This window comes from Prunus dulcis, chromosome 1, assembly GCF_902201215.1.
Source record: "Prunus dulcis chromosome 1, ALMONDv2, whole genome shotgun sequence".
Classification (NCBI taxonomy): domain Eukaryota; kingdom Viridiplantae; phylum Streptophyta; class Magnoliopsida; order Rosales; family Rosaceae; genus Prunus; species Prunus dulcis.
The window spans coordinates 582,412-600,341 of NC_047650.1; the positions used below are offsets into that span (position 1 = coordinate 582,412).

General features: G+C 37.8%; 3 protein-coding genes across 4 annotated transcripts; all 3 read left to right on the forward strand.

The window, feature by feature from the left end:
- The first annotated feature begins 5,697 nt into the window (after positions 1-5,697).
- Positions 5,698-8,013, forward strand: LOC117614866 (transcription factor FAMA). 2 transcript variants are annotated; one of them, XM_034343789.1, is made up of 5 exons: positions 5,698-5,805; positions 5,976-6,142; positions 6,276-6,998; positions 7,111-7,590; positions 7,683-8,013. In XM_034343789.1, exons 2-5 carry the CDS (start codon positions 6,116-6,118, stop codon positions 7,773-7,775), a joined length of 1,323 nt encoding a protein of 440 aa, XP_034199680.1. In that variant the 5' UTR covers positions 5,698-5,805; positions 5,976-6,115; the 3' UTR covers positions 7,776-8,013. The 2 variants fall into 2 exon arrangements, with proteins under 2 accessions (XP_034199680.1, XP_034199679.1); XM_034343788.1 differs by lacking the exons at positions 5,698-5,805; positions 5,976-6,142 and having other exon boundaries at positions 6,169-6,998.
- Positions 8,014-9,807: 1,794 nt separating this feature from the next.
- Positions 9,808-12,083, forward strand: LOC117616595 (60S ribosomal protein L13a-4). Its single transcript, XM_034345962.1, has 4 exons — positions 9,808-10,170; positions 10,646-10,762; positions 10,868-10,955; positions 11,721-12,083. Exons 1-4 carry the CDS (start codon positions 9,899-9,901, stop codon positions 11,862-11,864), a joined length of 621 nt encoding a protein of 206 aa, XP_034201853.1. The 5' UTR covers positions 9,808-9,898; the 3' UTR covers positions 11,865-12,083.
- A 2,886-nt stretch (positions 12,084-14,969) lies between these two features.
- LOC117613866 (probable pectinesterase 29) lies at positions 14,970-17,699 on the forward strand. Its single transcript, XM_034342472.1, has 5 exons — positions 14,970-15,226; positions 15,348-15,507; positions 15,749-15,958; positions 16,533-16,780; positions 17,448-17,699. The coding sequence occupies exons 1-5, from the start codon at positions 14,970-14,972 to the stop codon at positions 17,605-17,607; spliced, it is 1,035 nt and encodes a 344-aa protein (XP_034198363.1). The 3' UTR covers positions 17,608-17,699.
- Positions 17,700-17,930: the final 231 nt, after the last annotated feature.

Genomic DNA, 17,930 nt, shown 5'->3' on the forward strand with positions numbered 1-17,930 from the left:
ATATTCCTTCTCGCAAAGTGAAGCCACAAGAAACGAAACATGGTCTTTATCCCTTAAATTTGCTAACCTTTTCTCCGTTCTTTTTGGATAATGAAAATAGTATCTTGCCCCTGCTCAATTTTCTTATTCAACATATATATGACTTTTTTAAGCAAATGTATATAATGGGGATGGAATTCTAACTATAAAATTAAACATACGAGGAATCATGAGTAGGCCAACTATATTCAAATATTGGTGCCGTGAATATTGGCAAGTGTGTGTCAGTGTGCATGGAATTTCATTTGTCTTATTTCCTTGTGTGGTTTAGCAAGTCAGTTGTGAACGTTTGGAAATATATATGCATGAGGAAGCAAATGTTTTATTTAAGTTTGAGTCTTATTTGATGCACTTCGTAGTGTGTGGTTAGTTTTGTAGTTGACTTAAATTTTTGGTTTGTGCAGTGGACTTATTTGTTTTGCAAGACTCGAATGATCAAGTTTTTATCTTTTAATGGTGATTGAGTAGGATTATGAAGTTTTGAAATTGGGTTGAGTTGATTTCAATTCATGTGTGCGCGTTTGTTTTTTTTGTTTTTTGGCCTAAGTTGTATATGGAAGTTAAAATTTATTAAACTTGTGTAAAAATAATCCAATTATAGCTTGTTCTCTATATTTTATCTTTCATAAACTTATAATTCTAGTTCCACCTCTGACTATAGAGATTTTCCAAAAATTCTTTAAAGAGGATAAGACAGGGACATGAGTGAGAATGAAGATCAAGTACATATATAATGGTATTGTGATCACCAGTCCCTGTTGACGTGACTTGTGGATATTGACTTACTTTCCTTACACACCAAGAATTCCTATTATAATTGTAATTGATTTACTTTAATTCATGATTTCCTACTGTAAATAGATTTATGAATTTATTATTTACTTGCCCATTCAGGTTTCGTTGTATTATAAATATGACCTCCTACAAGGAGAAGAATACACAGAAAATTCCCACAAACAAATATTCTCTCATAGTTTTCATATTTTAGCATGGTATCAGAGCGGCGATCTTGGAATTGCTGACTCTAGTTTCAAACCCCCGCCGCTGCTATGGGGGTTGATGATTTTTTCAACCCTCATGGAGGTAGCACCACCGACTCCTTCTCTCATTCTCAACCAACCATCGTTGAGTTGAGTGCCCAGATGGCTCCGCTCCTACAGATGCAGACTTTGACCCCGAACCCGATCCAGAATCAGGATCCTCTTTTGACGACCCCGACCCCGACCCCGACCCCGACTATGACGACGACGACCCCGACCCCGACTCCGAAGACGACCCCGACCCCCACTCCGATGATGACCCCAACCCCGAATTTGTCTCTGATTCCGACCCTGATCCCGATTTCGACTCCGACTTCGGCCCCGACTCAGGCTCAGATTCCGATCCCAATTCCTACTCAACATGTATCCTATGCATCTTCCGCTGCACAGATTATGACTTCTAGACTAACGACCCCGACACATGGACCAGATTGTGCATATTGTGGTGATCCGAGACACACTTGTGAGACTTGTTTTAAATCGCATGGCTACCCCAATTGGTGGGCTACTCTTACAGATCGAGGACAATGCAATATGACCAGTAATGGTACTGGTTATGGATTCCATACTTCCGATAAGATTGATTCCAAGAGCTGGATAATTGATTCCGGTGCAACTGATCATATGACGTTTGATCCTGATGATTTTCTGAATACTACACAACCTCGACGAACTTGTATTGCAAATGCCAATGGTGTTACTTATCCTGTGACAGGGGCTGGCACTGTTGCACTCTCATCCTCTCTCACACTGTCTAATACTTTACTTGTTCCATCTTTATCCACTAAATTGTTGTCAGTTAGTCAGCTTACTGAACAATTGAATTGTTGTGTACTCATTTACCCGAGTTTTTGTTTGCTTCAGGATATTCACACTAAGGAGATTCTTGGTCGTGGTACTAAGAGAGGGGGGCTATATTATGTCGATGACTTCAGTCCCGGCATGGCTAACAGCGTGACACATCCCTTTGATAGCAAACAAAAGCAAATCTGGTTGTGGCACCGTCGATTGGGACATCCGTCTTTTAGTTATATGAAGCATCTTATACCAGATTTATTCTCAGGTTTCAAGGACTCCGACTTCACATGTGATACTTGTATTTTGGCCAAGAGTCACCGTGTGCCCTACCCGTTGAGTACGAACAAGTGTACTACTCCATTTACGTTAATTCACTCTGATGTCTGGGGACCTTCTCCTATCACTGCTCCTTCTGGTGTTCGATGGTTTGTCACATTCATCGATGATTGTACACGGATGACATGGCTTTATTTGCTGAAGAATAAAAACGAAGTGTTTTCCTGTTTTCAGTCCTTCCACAAACAGATGAAAACTCAGTTTAATGCTCAAATCCAGATTCTTCGCTCAGACAATGGTGGAGAATTTGTCAATCATGACTTTCAGACTTACTTCCAACAACATGGAATTATCCATGAGACGACTTGTCCTCAGACACCACAACAAAATGGTGTTGCTGAACAGAAAGAATCGACATCTTCTTGAAACCGCCTGAGCACTTCTGATTGGCGCTCATGTTCCTCGCCATCACTGGGATGATGCTATTGTCACCGCAGTTCATCTGATCAACCGCATGCCTTCTGGTGTACTGACCTTTAAAACTCCCTTACAGGTGCTTGCACAACACAGACATCTGCCTTCTGTTTTGGTACTCACACCCCGAATCTTTGGATGTGTGGCTTTCGTTCATCTCCACAAAAATCAACGTAGCAAACTTGATCCATGTGCGCTTCGTTGTGTTTTTGTGGGTTATGCCACTCATCAGAAAGGCTACCGCTGTTATCACCCTCCTACCCAACGAACCTATGTCACTTTGGATGTGACCTTTCTGGAATCTGAGCTGTTCTTCCATGACCCATCATCCAATTCTACACTTCAGGGGGAGATACGAAGTGAAGAGCAGAATTGGAGCAACTTGGAAAATAAAGAAATTCTCCTTTGTACAGAAATGATTGATCATTCCGAGTCTGGAGCACGAGATTACTCTCTGTCGAAAAGCGACCAATCGCCCATTCATAGCGATCAATTGCCTGACCCACCTGATCCATGCGAAGATATTTCTGATCCGAGTCTCACACCTACAGACAATATAGAACAACAAGATGAAGACCCCCCTCTAACTCAACAGTACCAACAGACCAATCTCCTGAGAATATCCTTGAGGTAACTACTCCTACTAGACTTGTGCATTTAGATGATAAAACTATTGGATATCAATTACCTTTTAGGCAAAATCGTGGGAAGCCACCAAACCGTTATTCACCTGATATTGGCAAGACATCCAAGTATCCAATTGCAAATCATGTATCCACTGAGAAGCTGTCTGAACCACTCAAGGCTTTTGTGCATCAGTTGTCTGCTATCCATATTCCAACCAAGGTCTCTGAAGCATTGAAAGATCCTAAGTGGGTCCAAGCTATAAAAGAGGAGATGAAAGCCCTTGAGAAAAATCAGACTTGGACATTGGAGACTATACCCCGAGGAAAAAAGACTATCGGATGTAGATGGGTGTTTACTATAAAACACAATGCAGATGGATCTATCGAGCGATACAAGGCAAGACTTGTGGCAAAAGGGTACACACAGACCTATGGTATAGACTATGAAGAAACCTTTGCTCCAGTTGCAAAGTTAAACACCGTCAGAGTCTTATTGTCCCTTGCAGCTAATTTGGATTGGCCACTACACCAGTTTGATGTAAAGAATGCTTTTCTACATGGCGAACTCACGGAGGAGGTGTACATGGACATTCCTCCTGGATATAATACTACTCAGACTGGAACAGTTTGCAGGTTACGAAAAGCATTGTATGGATTGAAACAATCACCACGTGCATGGTTTGGACGGTTCACCATGGCAATGAAGAACAATGGTTTCAAACAGTGCAACTCAGATCATACTCTGTTCTTGAAACATCGAAAAGGGAAGGTAACAGCATTAATAATCTATGTTGATGATATGATTATTACTGGGAATGATAAACAGGAAATATCACAGCTACAAGACTATCTGGCTACGGAGTTTGAGATGAAGGATCTAGGTGGACTCAAGTATTTCTTGGGAATTGAGGTGGCTCGATCGCAGCAAGGCATATTTCTCTCTCAAAGGAAATATGTCTTAGACTTGTTGACAGACACAGGAATGCTAGATTGTAAACCTGTGGACACTCCTATTGTTCAGAATCATCATCTTGGAGAATATCCGGATCAAGTTCCAACTAACAAAGAAAGATACCAAAGGTTAGTGGGAAGATTGATCTATTTGTCACATACTCGACCAGACATTGCTTATGCGGTGAGCGTTGTCAGTCAATTTATGCACTCTCCAAGTGAAGACCATATGAATGCAGTTCTTCGGATACTTAGATATTTGAAGTCTGCACCTGGAAAAGGACTTATGTTCTCAAAGCATGGTCATCTAAATATTGATGGTTATTCAGATGCAGATTGGGCAGGTAATGTAACAGATAGAAAATCCACATCGGGTTACTTCACATTCGTGGGAGGTAATTTGGTGACATGGAGAAGCAAGAAACAGAATGTAGTAGCTTTATCCAGTGCAGAAGCCGAGTTCAGAGGCATGACTAAAGGGATTTGTGAACTTCTTTGGTTAAGAAAGTTGCTTACTGAACTTGGGTATAAACCTACATCCACAATGAATCTCTTTTGTGACAACAAGGCTGCTATAGCCATTGCACAGAATCCGGTTCAGCATGATCGTACTAAACATGTTGAGGTGGATCGACACTTCATCAAACCAAAGCTTGAGGCTAAAGTGTTTCAGTTTCCTTTTGTAAAGGTGATTTCAGTTTCACTAGATCAGTTGGGCATTGGCGACATCTATGCACCAACGTGAGAGGGAGTGTTGGCGTGACTTGTGGATATTGACTTACTTTCATTACACACCAAGAATTCCTATTTACTTTAATTCCTGATTTCCTACTGTAAATAGATTTAGGAATTTATTATTTACTTGCTCATTCAGGTTTCGTTGTATTATAAATATGACCTCCTACAAAGAGAAGAATACACAGAAAGTTCCCACAAACAAATATTCTCTCATAATTTTCATATTTTAGCAATCCCGAACCCGGCCATTACCATCCGTAACTATTCGGGGTCAATGGCTATGATCAACAACAATGGCTATGTGCCAACGTTTCGTTTGGAAAACCCACCTCGGCTGCCTTTCTATTAAAGTAACAAAAGAATATGTTACGAAATTGAGTCAATTGTTGAAAATTCATCAAGCTAGGTAGATAGATCTTATCCATGCCACGAATTAATAAGGAATCACATGCAGTTGAGTTATCTAGCTTCCCGATTGATTTGTAATTTTTAGAAGAAAAAAGAAGAGAAAAGTTAGAAAAAGAAGAATAAGGTCATGAATCTTGTTGGTAGGTAATCTCTTTGAAAAGTTGAAAAGTTGAAAGTGGAAATTATAAAATGTTCACAAGCGGCTAAGCCTTAATAATCGTCATGGGGGAGAGTATATGTGGCGCTCTCGTCCTGTGACACACATAAATTAAAGGAGGCCGTGACAGTGAGGTGAAACTGTGAGAACCAAATTAATCCCACAGGCTCCTCTCTCTCTCTCTCTCTCTCTCACGGCAATTCTGGCTGGCCCATTACAGATATATAGACATAACTGAACCACGTAGCCAAATCTCTTCTAAAATTGCAAGATCCTTTCCTCCAATCTCTTAAAAAAGGTGGGGTTTGGTGCAGTTTCTGTTGGCCTTTGTCTTAGATATAAATTTGTACTGTTTCTAACCTTTGATGATTATTGTTATCTAACTTGTCTATATTGTCTGTTTTATCAGTCTTCAAGCAATTAATTTATCTACGGTCCGTAATTTCATGCATTTTAACATTGTTTCAGGTATAGGACCAAAGCTGTCCTAGTTTCCACCAGGGTAATTTGTCCTTGCCTCAATTTAGCTCCGACCCCGGGCCTAGAGTTTTCCCTTAAAGTTGTACTCGTCGTCCTCCTCTTCATCATATACTATATATTCTGTACATATGGAGAAGGAGGAGAACAACTACTCGGTACAAAATTCAGCTTTCTCTCCATCTTACACTGCTTATCTCACTTCCCTTTTACTTTTTGTTTATTTTCTGTTGACAAATATTGTCATCAATCACCATGTTGTTCTTTTGCTCTGATTATGAAATATTGCAGGCTTTTATGCCCCCTGGTAACTTTAACAACCTGGATTACACCCTAGATCATCATCATGATGAAGATCAGCAGATGATGAAGTCTCGCATCGACGAGACTCCAAGTGAGAACAACAATGGAATGGTCAATTACTTGATGAACAATCACCATCAACTACAACAACAGCAACAACAAATGAGCACACAACTAGCTCCAGCTGGGTTTTGTGGTTCAACAAGTACTTCTTTTGATAAGCTGAGCTTCGCCGACGTGATGCAGTTTGCGGATTTTGGACCCAAGTTGGGCTTAAACCAAACCAAGATTTCAGAAGAAGAACCCTCCGGAGTTGACCCTGTTTACTTCCTCAAGTTTCCGGTGTTGAACGACAAGTTCGACAACGATGTCATGGTTCCACAAGCTGAAGAGAGATTTACAGGGTTGGGTGAAGAAGGCAAGACAAAGTCAATGGAAGAAGATCAAGATGAGGAGGCTCGGGTTTCGGGTAGTAATTCCGTGCAGCAGCTCCAGTTTCTTGGAGAAGATCTTGAAAACAACCCTAGAGGAGGAGTAGAACCGGAGCCTGCAGCCAAGAACAAAAGAAAAAGACCAAGAACTACCAAGACGACTCAAGAAGTCGAAAGCCAGCGTATGACCCACATCGCCGTGGAAAGAAACCGCAGGAAGCAAATGAATGAGCATCTTCGTGTGCTCCGGTCCCTCATGCCTGGCTCATATGTACAACGAGTAAGTATATATTGTTTAACTGTTTTCTTTCAATTTAACAACTTTCGTCCATGAAATTTGAACTCACGACCTACTTCACCACTGAAATATTTTTTTAATTGAATGTATGCAGGGGGATCAAGCTTCTATCATTGGAGGAGCCATAGAGTTTGTGAGAGAATTAGAGCAGTTGCTTCAGTGCTTGGAATCACAAAAGCGGAGAAGGCTCTTAGGCGAAGCTCCAAGACATGAGGTGGGAGAATCTGCAGGAGCGATGGCTATGGCGGTGATGCCTGCAGTACAGGCAGCTCAAGGCGGCAGCGGGGGACCATTAATCTTTCCGGCTGCTAATTTGCCTGTGAATCCAAATGATCCTATCAAGTTCGTCGACTTCGAAACGGGGCTTCGAGAAGAAACGGCTGAGAACAAGTCGTGCTTTGCTGATGTTGAGGTGAAAGTTTTAGGGTTTGATGCGATGATCAAGATTTTGTCTCAAAGGAGACCAGGGCAGCTCATTAAGGCCATTGCTGCGCTTGAGGATTTGCAGCTTAACATTCTTCACACTAACATCACCACCATCGAACAAACTGTTCTATATTCCTTTAATGTCAAGGTACGTGTATATATAGTTGAGATTATAAAACATTATTTTAGCATATGCAATTAATTAATCTGGGTTATATATATATATATAAATGATGGCAGGTTGAGAGTGAATCGAGGTTCACGGCTGAAGATATAGCAACCTCCGTTCAGCAGATATTCAGTTTTATTCATGCAAACACCGCCAGCATGTGATGATGATGGTGGAACTTGAATCTTACAGCCTTTTCTTTTGGATTCTGATCTATTTATATTTATTGTTTATGCAAAAGAGAAAAAGAAATTAATGAGCTAGTAGTGTGGTCTCTGGTATAACAGCAGTTGAACCTGCAGATTACTAGCTAGATTCCTTTGTCCTAAATAAGTAACATTACATGTATTTCCTCTTCCAGACTGATATTAAAGGCATGTAGTGGTTCTGAAATCTCTTCAAATTCTCATCATTGAACAAATTAATTCTTATATATAGTGGTCATCTGTCTTCAAAATCGATGAAGTTGTTCGTGTACAAATGCCTTTTCAGTTTCTTGTTTGAATGTCTAGTTTATAGAAGTAGAACAACTTAGCTATTAATTGTTGAAGATTGTGAAAATACCACATTAGAAACCTAAGAAAATAAGATACAAAAAAATCCAAGTGTATGGTTTCATTACCTAACAAATACGCTTTGTGGTAAAACTACATATTTACTAGGATATTTGTGGTTAAGTTGTTGAAAGTATCGATGTTAGTATTATAGTGGATCACTCGTCCGTCCTTTTGAAATCTTAACATCATATATGTAACATCCTACAAAAGATGTGATTAATTGATAATTACATAGTAGTATCAAATATCTTTCCCCATATGTATGTTTAAAATAGATACTGATGAAGCTGCTCAACCCCACATGCTCTCTCTCTGTTTCTATCTTGTGGGGAAGGAGAATAGTATCTGTTATGGCAGCAGAGGGAGTGTGGAGACAACTTCTGTCATACATGTTGTTGACTTTGATTGAGTGAAAACAATTTTGGTGATACATGAGTTAGAAGGTCAACGGGTCCCATACCTTGTTGCCGTGGGTCGTTGACTTGCCAGAAATGACTCTTTTGGTTTTATTCGACTGCCCTGAGACGTTGCCATTCTCAGAGGGTCCCTTAAGCATTTGGATTTAATTGTGAAGGTTCATCCATCACCACCTCATTTTTGTTGTGTGTTTCATTCAATCATGCTTGCTTGGTCGCATTTGTCTTAAGAGAGTTGACCCATGTGGCTTCAATTGGCTTTATTCTCTTCCTTCCACTATCTTACAGCTTGAAATTTCAAACTTATCACTGGAAACGATTGGGAGACCCTTTTTCATCAATTAACTAGGTCGATTGTACTTGTGCATATATAATAGCTCCAATCAAAAGTCAATGGATATGATTGTTTTTTTTCTTGGGTCCAAATAATGGGTAAAGAATTTGACACGACATAACACTGTTATTGCTCACTTTCGAAGAAGAATTACTAAATTTAATTTTGTTATCATCCATTATTAAATAAGTTTGTAACTTATAGTTATGGGCTTAGTCAAGTTGATTAGAGTGGATGTGCTCCCAACTCTGCATCTGAGTTCGAATCTCCCTTCCCATAATTTAGATGAGATTAAAATAGAATATCGTTTGTATATATATATGAAAAAAAAAAACTTTGTAACCAAGAATTACAAGTAAAATGTTTGGTGCCGCACAATTAAAAAAAAAAAAAAGTATAGGGCTTCATCTTTTCTTTCTCTTCGAACACATTTGGTGTCAAGGGTTTCGGACAAAGCCGGTCCAACCCCGCCATCTTCTTCGTCTCGATGAGCTCTTCCTCCTTCTGGTGACATTTTTTCTCATGGGGTACGTTAGAAGTGTTCCGTTTAAAAAAAAAAAGAAAAAAAAAAAAAAAGTTCGGTATCCTAGCTACCGTCGGTATGGGCCTATTTCTAAAAGAATAACGTTAGCTCCTCACTTTGGACCTTGGCTTAGAGCGCGGCCTAGAGACTTTTGTAATCGGCCCTATGGGCTACTTGTTTTGTTTTACCCAAGAAAGAAAATTAACCGTCCCGGCCCATATATTTTATTTGGGCCTTTGACCTGGCATACCTGTGCGCTACGTGGCGACCATCTAAGCCCAGATGCCACACAACCCATCAATCCCCACCACATACAAAGCTACACCAGCCAGCAGCCAACCAAACCCTCCAACCTTATATACGCCTTCTTTATAAACCACGGCATCCCAAAACCCTAACCCTTAAGCACCCATTTCTCTCACTTCACAGCCGCGTAGGGTTAGAGAGCTTGAAAACAATGGTGTCTGGTTCAGGAATCTGCGCTAAGCGCGTCGTGGTGGATGCCCGCCACCACATGCTGGGTCGCCTGGCTTCGATACTCGCCAAAGAGCTCCTCAATGGGCAGAAGGTCGTGGTGGTTCGATGCGAGGAGATCTGCATCTCCGGTGGTCTGGTCCGGCAGAAGATGAAGTACATGAGATTCTTGCGCAAGCGCATGAACACCAAGCCCTCTCATGGTCCTATTCACTTCCGTGCCCCAGCTAAGATCCTCTGGCGCACCATCCGTGGGTACGTCGTCGTTTCTCTCTCACTCTCTTTGTTTGCTGATTTCTAGATTTATGTACGTTTTCTTGAGTTTGAGCTAGGGTTTTCTGGGTTTGTTGGATTTTGTTTCATTTTCTTAGTAACCGAACAGAATGCCTGGTGCCCATTATTTAGTTTAATCTGGGAACTGGACGAGATTGATTCTATTAATTTGTGTTTTTTATTCTATTATGTTAATTGTCGGAATAGAATAGGAGTTGAGAAGTCTTGGACTGGTTTATTTTTCTGGTAAATTTGCTGATTTTGAAGAAAATGATCTCCAACTCATTATATGTTATAGTCCTATTTTGTTATTTTATATTTATTTTATTGATTCAATAGGTGATCTATGTTTTTAGTTGGAACGGTAGTTGCGTTTTCTGCTTTATTTCACTCAATAGGGAATTTCTTTGTATAAATTATTTTGCAGTAAGTTTGTACTTGTGTTTTTGGTTTGCAGAATGATTCCTCACAAGACCAAGCGTGGTGCAGCCGCACTTGCCCGTTTGAAGGCATACGAGGGTGTTCCACCTCCTTATGATAAGATAAAGAGGATGGTCATTCCTGATGCTCTCAAGTGAGCTTTTCACACTAGTTTGTTGATTTTGTTTACGTAACTTTTTTATTTTTGTTTGGTTCTGTTTTCGTGAACTGAAAGGTTATTGTTTTTGAAAATGATCAGGGTTTTGAGGCTTCAAGCAGGACACAAGTACTGTTTGTTGGGCAAGCTTTCATCTGAGGTTGGATGGAATCACTATGAGACCATCAAGGTGAGAATTACATGCTTTTCTTGTTTGCTCTTACTCAGTTTTTTGTGTCCTTGTGTTTGAGTAAAGCATATTATTTTCTCTTTTTAGTTCAGAGTAATACGCCTATTTTATGGTTGTATTCAATTGGATCAAGTTGCATTGGATTTTAGTTTCCACTATTTGGTTGTTTACATGTTAAAGGGGTGTTCTCACACTTAAATGCATAGTGAATTTAGTGGTTGTGATGGCATGTTTTGAACAATGCTTCGTCCAGCGTGTTATAGTGGTGGAGTTTATTTTTATTTGCTAAAGCCGGTTGGATCCTATGAAGACTTTATTTTTGTGTGTATCTACCTGGCTTTAAATGGTGTCTTACTCTGTATGTTAGCACATTAGTCCTTTACGGTAGATTGGGTATACATTTGTATGTCAGTGTCTAGAACTTTTGGAGCTTGCATTAGTGCATCCCCTGTAAGTGCATAAATGCCTGGAATTCTGCATAGTTTGGCGCAAATGACTAATAGCTAAGAACACCATTCCAGAGAAGGGTTATGTTCATAAAAATCATCACATTAGTTTGCTTTGCATTGAGTTACATGGACGACAATTCATAGGTGACCTCGTGTCAATCAGTTTACAACTTTGCTTCCCGACATCTATATTTAATTTTGTTGTGCGTTTTGAGCTTGAGGCATGTGGATTCTATTTGCTTCTTGGAATGAGTTTGTTGCCATTGATTCCTGTACTTACAAATAGTCACTAATGAATTTATCTGTGGCTGTGCAGGAGCTTGAGAACAAGAGGAAGGAGAGGGCCCAGCTTGCATATGAGAGGAAGAAACAGTTGAACAAGCTGAGGGTGAAGGCAGAAAAGGTTGCTGAGGAGAAACTAGGTCCTCAGCTAGAGATCATTGCTCCTATTAAATATTGATCAGTAGAGATTTGCCTTGAAAGACGAAAAATGTTGTTGAGGATTGAGCTGAGAATTAAATTTTGTTTTGTGTTTAAGATACTTGGTTGTTCCTTGTGATGGTTTTAAGTATTTTGGCAGTAGTTCTTTCTGATAGATAGTCGTACACTTGTATGCTGTTTGGTATTTACGAATTAGCTAAATCACTGTTTTCTCAATTCAGTTCGATTGCTTTTTCTATATGATAAATTCAATTTGAGGAATGATTCTCTATTTTTGCCCCTGAGCCATATCAGGTGAGAACCAGAGAACAAATTGCCCATAAGCATAGCAAAGCAAAGAATTCATTAACTTCTTACAAATCAGAGGATGTGAAATCCTTTATTTACAATCTTTGCCTTCCCTTCCCTGTTAAGATCCTTATATTCTCCCTTGAAGGCAAAAAATGATGTTTTCTGAGCTACACTCCACTTTCAAACTTCAAAAATTCGATTCTATTTGGATGGATGCATTTGAAAAAAAGAAGGGTTTGGACTTGAAACAATGTTAAATTTGCTTAAAAGAGCAGCTACAATAGTGTTTTTTTTTTTCTTCAAGTACAATTGAATTGATAGTCTAAATTACTCTCCAATGAAATCGAACATGGACTTGTCTTATATGAAACATTCTTCTACATGGAATCTTAGTCATTAGGAAGGTTGAGAAGATCATCTAAAGATGGGAGAAGACCACCTCCCATGTAATTTGTAATGATCTCTAATGATGACAATATATTAGTGTGTTTATGTATATGGTCTCTTTCTGCCCTACCAAAATCACCAAAGGTTGAAGGAATTAATAGAGCAGAAGCTTGTAATGAGAGAGAGAACGACATTCGGTTGTCATCACAAGTCCACTGAAACCAAAAATAAGCAAACAACTCGATGCCTTATTTCAGGAAAACCGAAAAGATTAATTGATTGATTAGTCTTAAAATCAATTAACAGGACAATAATCTCTCTCTTTCTCTCATAAACATTGTTGTGGTTGGTTGGGAAACTTCGGTTTAACCCCTAATTATTAGAGCATAAAATTAGTAGGGACACATCTGATTTCTTGGGTTTTCCTAAACAAATATATAACAACACCCAAGTGGAGCAGGCGGTGCTAATGAATTAAAGCTTTGAGAAGGAGTGATAACAAAGTCTCTTCACAAATAAATGATTTATTAATATAGCTTTATACCTAAGGACACACTATTTATCACTAGTTAGGACATGTGTTTGGATGCCTAAATATGAAGGGCAACGGTTGACAATTTTTTAGTCATCCTTTGTGGATAAATAACTGAATGTGGTTTACCAAAAATAATAATATTTTATCTCATTTAGAAAAAGTCAAACAAAAGGTTTCGGAAGAAAGCTAAGTTTGGGCAGATTCAAACACGAATTTCAGATACGGAAGTAGCTGCTCTTAACCACTTAAACTACAAATACATTGCAGCAGTGCTCAATTTTAAACAACACTAGTATTTTAGCATGTGTCACAAGGTACCAATTTTATTTTTTCTTCTAGAAAATTAGCAAATCGTTTAAGCACGGAGAGTAGGTAACGTCCACAATCTAGATTCTATATTTACGAGGTCAAAAGTTGGCGTTCATTTCATGACCACAAAGGCTGCATTTAATTTAATGGTTTAATTATTCTCACGTTTGTGATTGTTACTAAATTTCTTCTAAACCTAACTTTGATAGTGCGGTTTCCTCCTACAAAATATGTCCATTCTTCCTCTCTAATTACTTTGACTGCTTAAGGAAGAAACTTTCCCAAATTGGAGTGTGGCCAAATTCCTTCAGATGTTTTTTTCTTAACAAATGTCTTGTGCTCAATTAGCGGCAAATTGATTTCACCCTAAGTTTGATGCCTACAAAGACTTTTTTAGTACTAAAAAATTGCGGTTAGCAAATCCCTTTGAATGTGTGAGAGAAAAGAATGAACAAAGAAAAATAAAATTAAATAAATAAAACGTAGTCAATCTCTAATTTGATAATTAATTTATGAAGGTTTTAAGCAATTAAGTCTTTCATTAATTATTTTTTGAAGTGGAGAGAAACTTTTCTCTCGCATATATATGTGTCTTACCATATTTTATTGTTTTTTTTATAAAAAAAATTCAATTGTTTGCACGGAATTTGAATAATTCATGACATCTTCCAATAAAGTGGAGAGTATTCGATATACCACAAGATGAATTTGTTATTGAGGATAATTTTTCTGAATTAGGGGTAGAGAATAAAATCAAGTTGAGCAATTTAAGGGAACACAATATGCTATGGTTAGAAGGCTAGCTACTAAAATCTGTGTCAATTATGTATATACTATTTTTTTATATATGAATTTGGTGAGAGACATTTTATTTTTCACAATCCAAAAAAGCTTCCTATAATCAGCACCTTGTAGTGAGGTTCAGACGAGGGTTGATCACACTGAACATATTTGGAATCAATTGAATCTCGAAAATCATGAAATAATTTTCCTTTTCCCTCCTGAATGTCTGTAAATTTATATTGTCTTTCTGTATATAGCCAACTTTAGTTTTCAATTTCTTCTCAATTTTGTAGATTTTTCTGATTACTTTACATTTTGTAATATTTGTTTTCACAGTTTTTCCTTTTTTTGTCGATCTACTCTATCTTCTGATTTTTGCAATAAGAGCTGTTCCTACGTCCATACACTCAACTTGTCAACTGCACCTACATTTTTTTTTTTTCCTTTTAAATTATTTTTACAAGGTTGGAAAAGAAAAATATATAGGAAAGGAAATAAATCAAGGCTCAAAATTGAAAAAATATAAATAAAGAAAACAACAACAAATAAAAAATTGATACCCCTTTTTAAAAAATCAATGAGTTTATTATTACTAGACATTCTTTTAGGTAGACCTTTGACTTTCCCAATTTCCCTCCAAATCCCAGAGTCTCATTGGCATGCTTTAAATACACAGAGAGAGAGAGCAGCAATGAATTAAATTAAAAATAAAATTATTTCTGTGCTTCTCCCCTCCTCTCTTCTTCTCCAATCCTCATACCTTGTAGTAAAGCAAAGCTTCATACTCTCTCTCTGCAATAATTTTCTTTAGGCTCAAAGATGTCATCATTTCTTCATCTTGATGCTCATTATTATTATTCATGTGTAGCTCTAATCTTACTAGGCCTTGGATTATTAGGGCAAGCCAATGCCCAAATGTATAGAGTTGATAGCAATAATAAGAAGCTGGCTTATTACACCATCACTGTTGATCAATCTGGCCATGGCAATTTCACCTCCATTCAATCAGCCATTGATGCTGTTCCTATAAACAACAGGAACTGGGTTTCTATCAAGATCAAGGCAGGCACCTATAAGTAAGCTTAATCTTTGTGTTGTGATTATATAAATCATGAATCTATTTAATTTCTTATGGGAAAATGAATTATTAATACTTGTTTTTTGTTTTTTGTTTCCTTTTCTGTGTGAATATTGCAGGGAAAAGGTGATCATCCCCGTTGACAAGCCATACATAATTCTCAAAGGAGAAAATAGGCATAAAACGCTGATTGTTTGGGATGATCACGACTCAGTTGCACAAAGCCCTACTTTTGCCTCTTATGCCGACAGTATCATTGTCAAATCCATCAGCTTTGTGGTAATTGCAATAATCATTATTAACTTTTGGTTCAAATAACATACGTGTTACACCAGTTGGTCAGGACAGTGTCATCGCCTTCCACTCAAGTTTGAATTCTTTTTTCCGTAGATTAGATTAATTTAGAGTAATTTAAACAATCATTTGTGTTTAAATAAAAAAAACTTTTGGTTCAAACACTCTTCAATTTCTTCAATTTATTAATATTATATGCTTCTTTTAATTTATGCATGTTATGCAGAATTCATACAACAACCCTGTGAATAACAAAAATCCAAGAGTGGCAGCAGTGGCGGCAATGATTTACGGGGACAAATCTTCATTCTATCGATGTGGTTTCTTTGGTTTGCAAGACACTTTGTGGGATGGTCAAGGACGGCACTACTATCACCTTTGCACCATCCAGGGTGCCGTGGATTTTATCTTCGGCAGTGCCCAGTCTATTTTTCAGGTTTTTTCTTGTTTCCATTTCCATCTTCAATTCCTTTACATATTTAAACTTAATCCATCAATCAACCTCTAGGTCATGACTAGCTGTGTCTCTATTTTATTAGAGGATCAGTCATGAGTTCAAATCTTATGAATGATATTTATTGATTAAAAAAACACTTGAAGTTATATAAATAACAATATGTAATTACTAGTATCAATGACCACGGTCACGGAAAACACCCTTGTGGAAACCACCTTTAAAGACAGATGATCTGTGAACAGTGTAGGTTTTTTTTTAAGAAATTAGGTTGCGTAGCATCTTCTTCTGAAAATTTATATTGACAGTGATTGGTTGTTATCGGGTATCAATTTGTAATACATTTTACATTGTTGATATTTTAATGATATACATTACAAATTCTCGAACAAATATCAAGGCCAGAATATTAGGTACTGTAAATTGGTATTCGGTACCAAACACATTTTTACCCTTATTATGTTTTTGCAAAACAAAATGCAAGCAAATTTGGTACGAATACCGTAAAAAGGAATGATGATGTTTTAATTTTTTTGCCATATATATATATTTGCAGAAATGTTCGATACAAGTTCTTGGGGGAGCTCTGGATCCTGGGTCGGCTGGTTACATCACAGCACAGGGAAGAGACAATCCAAATGATGCAAGTGGGTTTGTGTTCAAGGATTGCAAGGTGTCTGGAACAGGTTCCACCTTCTTGGGCAGGGCATGGAGAGGTTACTCTAGAGTCATTTTCTACAACTCCAATTTTTCAAAAGTGGTTGTGCCTCAAGGCTGGGATGCTTGGCATTTCCAAGGCAATGAGTAAGATCTCTCACTTCTAATTATAATTAACACACTCATTTTAATTAAACTTAATAGTGCACCAACCCTTTTTTCCTTTCCAAAAATACTATCCTTAGGTGTTACCAATTTCCCATATCCACAACAATTTCGTTTTCCTTTTCATTTTGTCTAGTTTTCTAACTTTTAGTCACCAAATATTATGACAACTAAAATACAATCATTTTCCTTTTCTAGACCATAATTTCAAGAGTTACCTAACTTTTTCTTGAATTTTAGTCTGTCAATAATGTGATAGGTGTTACCAATGTCCCATATCCACAATGATTTCCTTATCGTTTTCATTTTGGCTATTTTTCCATCTTTTAGTCGCCAAACACTATGACAACGAAGAATGTAATCCTTTTCCTTTTTTAATTCACAATCATTTCAAGAGTTACCGAACTTTTTCTCAAATTTTAGTTCGTTAATGATGTGACAGAGATTAATGGGTGTTCGATTTCCTAAAAATAAATAGTGTAAAGTGAGTACAAAAATGAAAAAATCAAACGCTTTGTTGGGTGTGTGTGGCATTTAACAAAGTTTGTAGAGAGAAATTGACATAACATTTTTGTTTCTGTTTTATGGTATTCATATGTAACACTTGATTTGGATACTAAATGAAAATAAATGTTGTGATATAATGCAGGCACCAATTAACGTATGCAGAGCATGGTTGCTATGGGCCAGGAGCCGACATTGTCAAGCGTGTGGAATGGGAAAAGAAGCTTAATGCTGATACCGTGCGGGAGTTGACAAGCTTGAATTTTATTGATACTGATGGATGGCTCAATGACCAGCCTTTCTAAATATTTTTTTTATATTTTATTTAACTTCCATTCATTTCAAGCAGTTGTTCTGCAAATCTTTTATTACTTTTTCACTTCCCCATTACATTACTTTTGCAAGATATTAACTCATGAATTTGTAACGTCCAAAGAATTTTCACTTTACCCAATTTGGAAGTGATTTGTTTAATCTGATTACGGAAATATAAGTTTCACTCGCCTTTTTCATATTGAACTTGAACAAATATGTTTGAGAAGTACTTGACATGGGTGCCTCGTCCATTTCTCATCCGTTGATACAAGTAAAGTGCACAGTGCATTAGATTGAATGTATGTGAAATTCA

Bases quoted from the DNA above. Each gene is read 5' to 3' on its own strand.
- LOC117614866 (XM_034343788.1), top strand. From the start codon at position 6,240: ATGTTGTTCTTTTGCTCTGATTATGAAATATTGCAGGCTTTTATGCCC. The intron at 6,999-7,110 runs GTAAGTATATAT...GAATGTATGCAG, and splicing joins CTGGCTCATATGTACAACGA to GGGGATCAAGCTTCTATCAT. The intron at 7,591-7,682 runs GTACGTGTATAT...AAATGATGGCAG, and splicing joins TATATTCCTTTAATGTCAAG to GTTGAGAGTGAATCGAGGTT.
- LOC117616595 (XM_034345962.1), top strand. From the start codon at position 9,899: ATGGTGTCTGGTTCAGGAATCTGCGCTAAGCGCGTCGTGGTGGATGCC. The intron at 10,763-10,867 runs GTGAGCTTTTCA...GAAAATGATCAG, and splicing joins GTCATTCCTGATGCTCTCAA to GGTTTTGAGGCTTCAAGCAG. The intron at 10,956-11,720 runs GTGAGAATTACA...GTGGCTGTGCAG, and splicing joins ATCACTATGAGACCATCAAG to GAGCTTGAGAACAAGAGGAA.
- LOC117613866 (XM_034342472.1), top strand. From the start codon at position 14,970: ATGTCATCATTTCTTCATCTTGATGCTCATTATTATTATTCATGTGTA. The intron at 15,959-16,532 runs GTTTTTTCTTGT...ATATATTTGCAG, and splicing joins GTGCCCAGTCTATTTTTCAG to AAATGTTCGATACAAGTTCT. The intron at 16,781-17,447 runs GTAAGATCTCTC...GATATAATGCAG, and splicing joins TGGCATTTCCAAGGCAATGA to GCACCAATTAACGTATGCAG.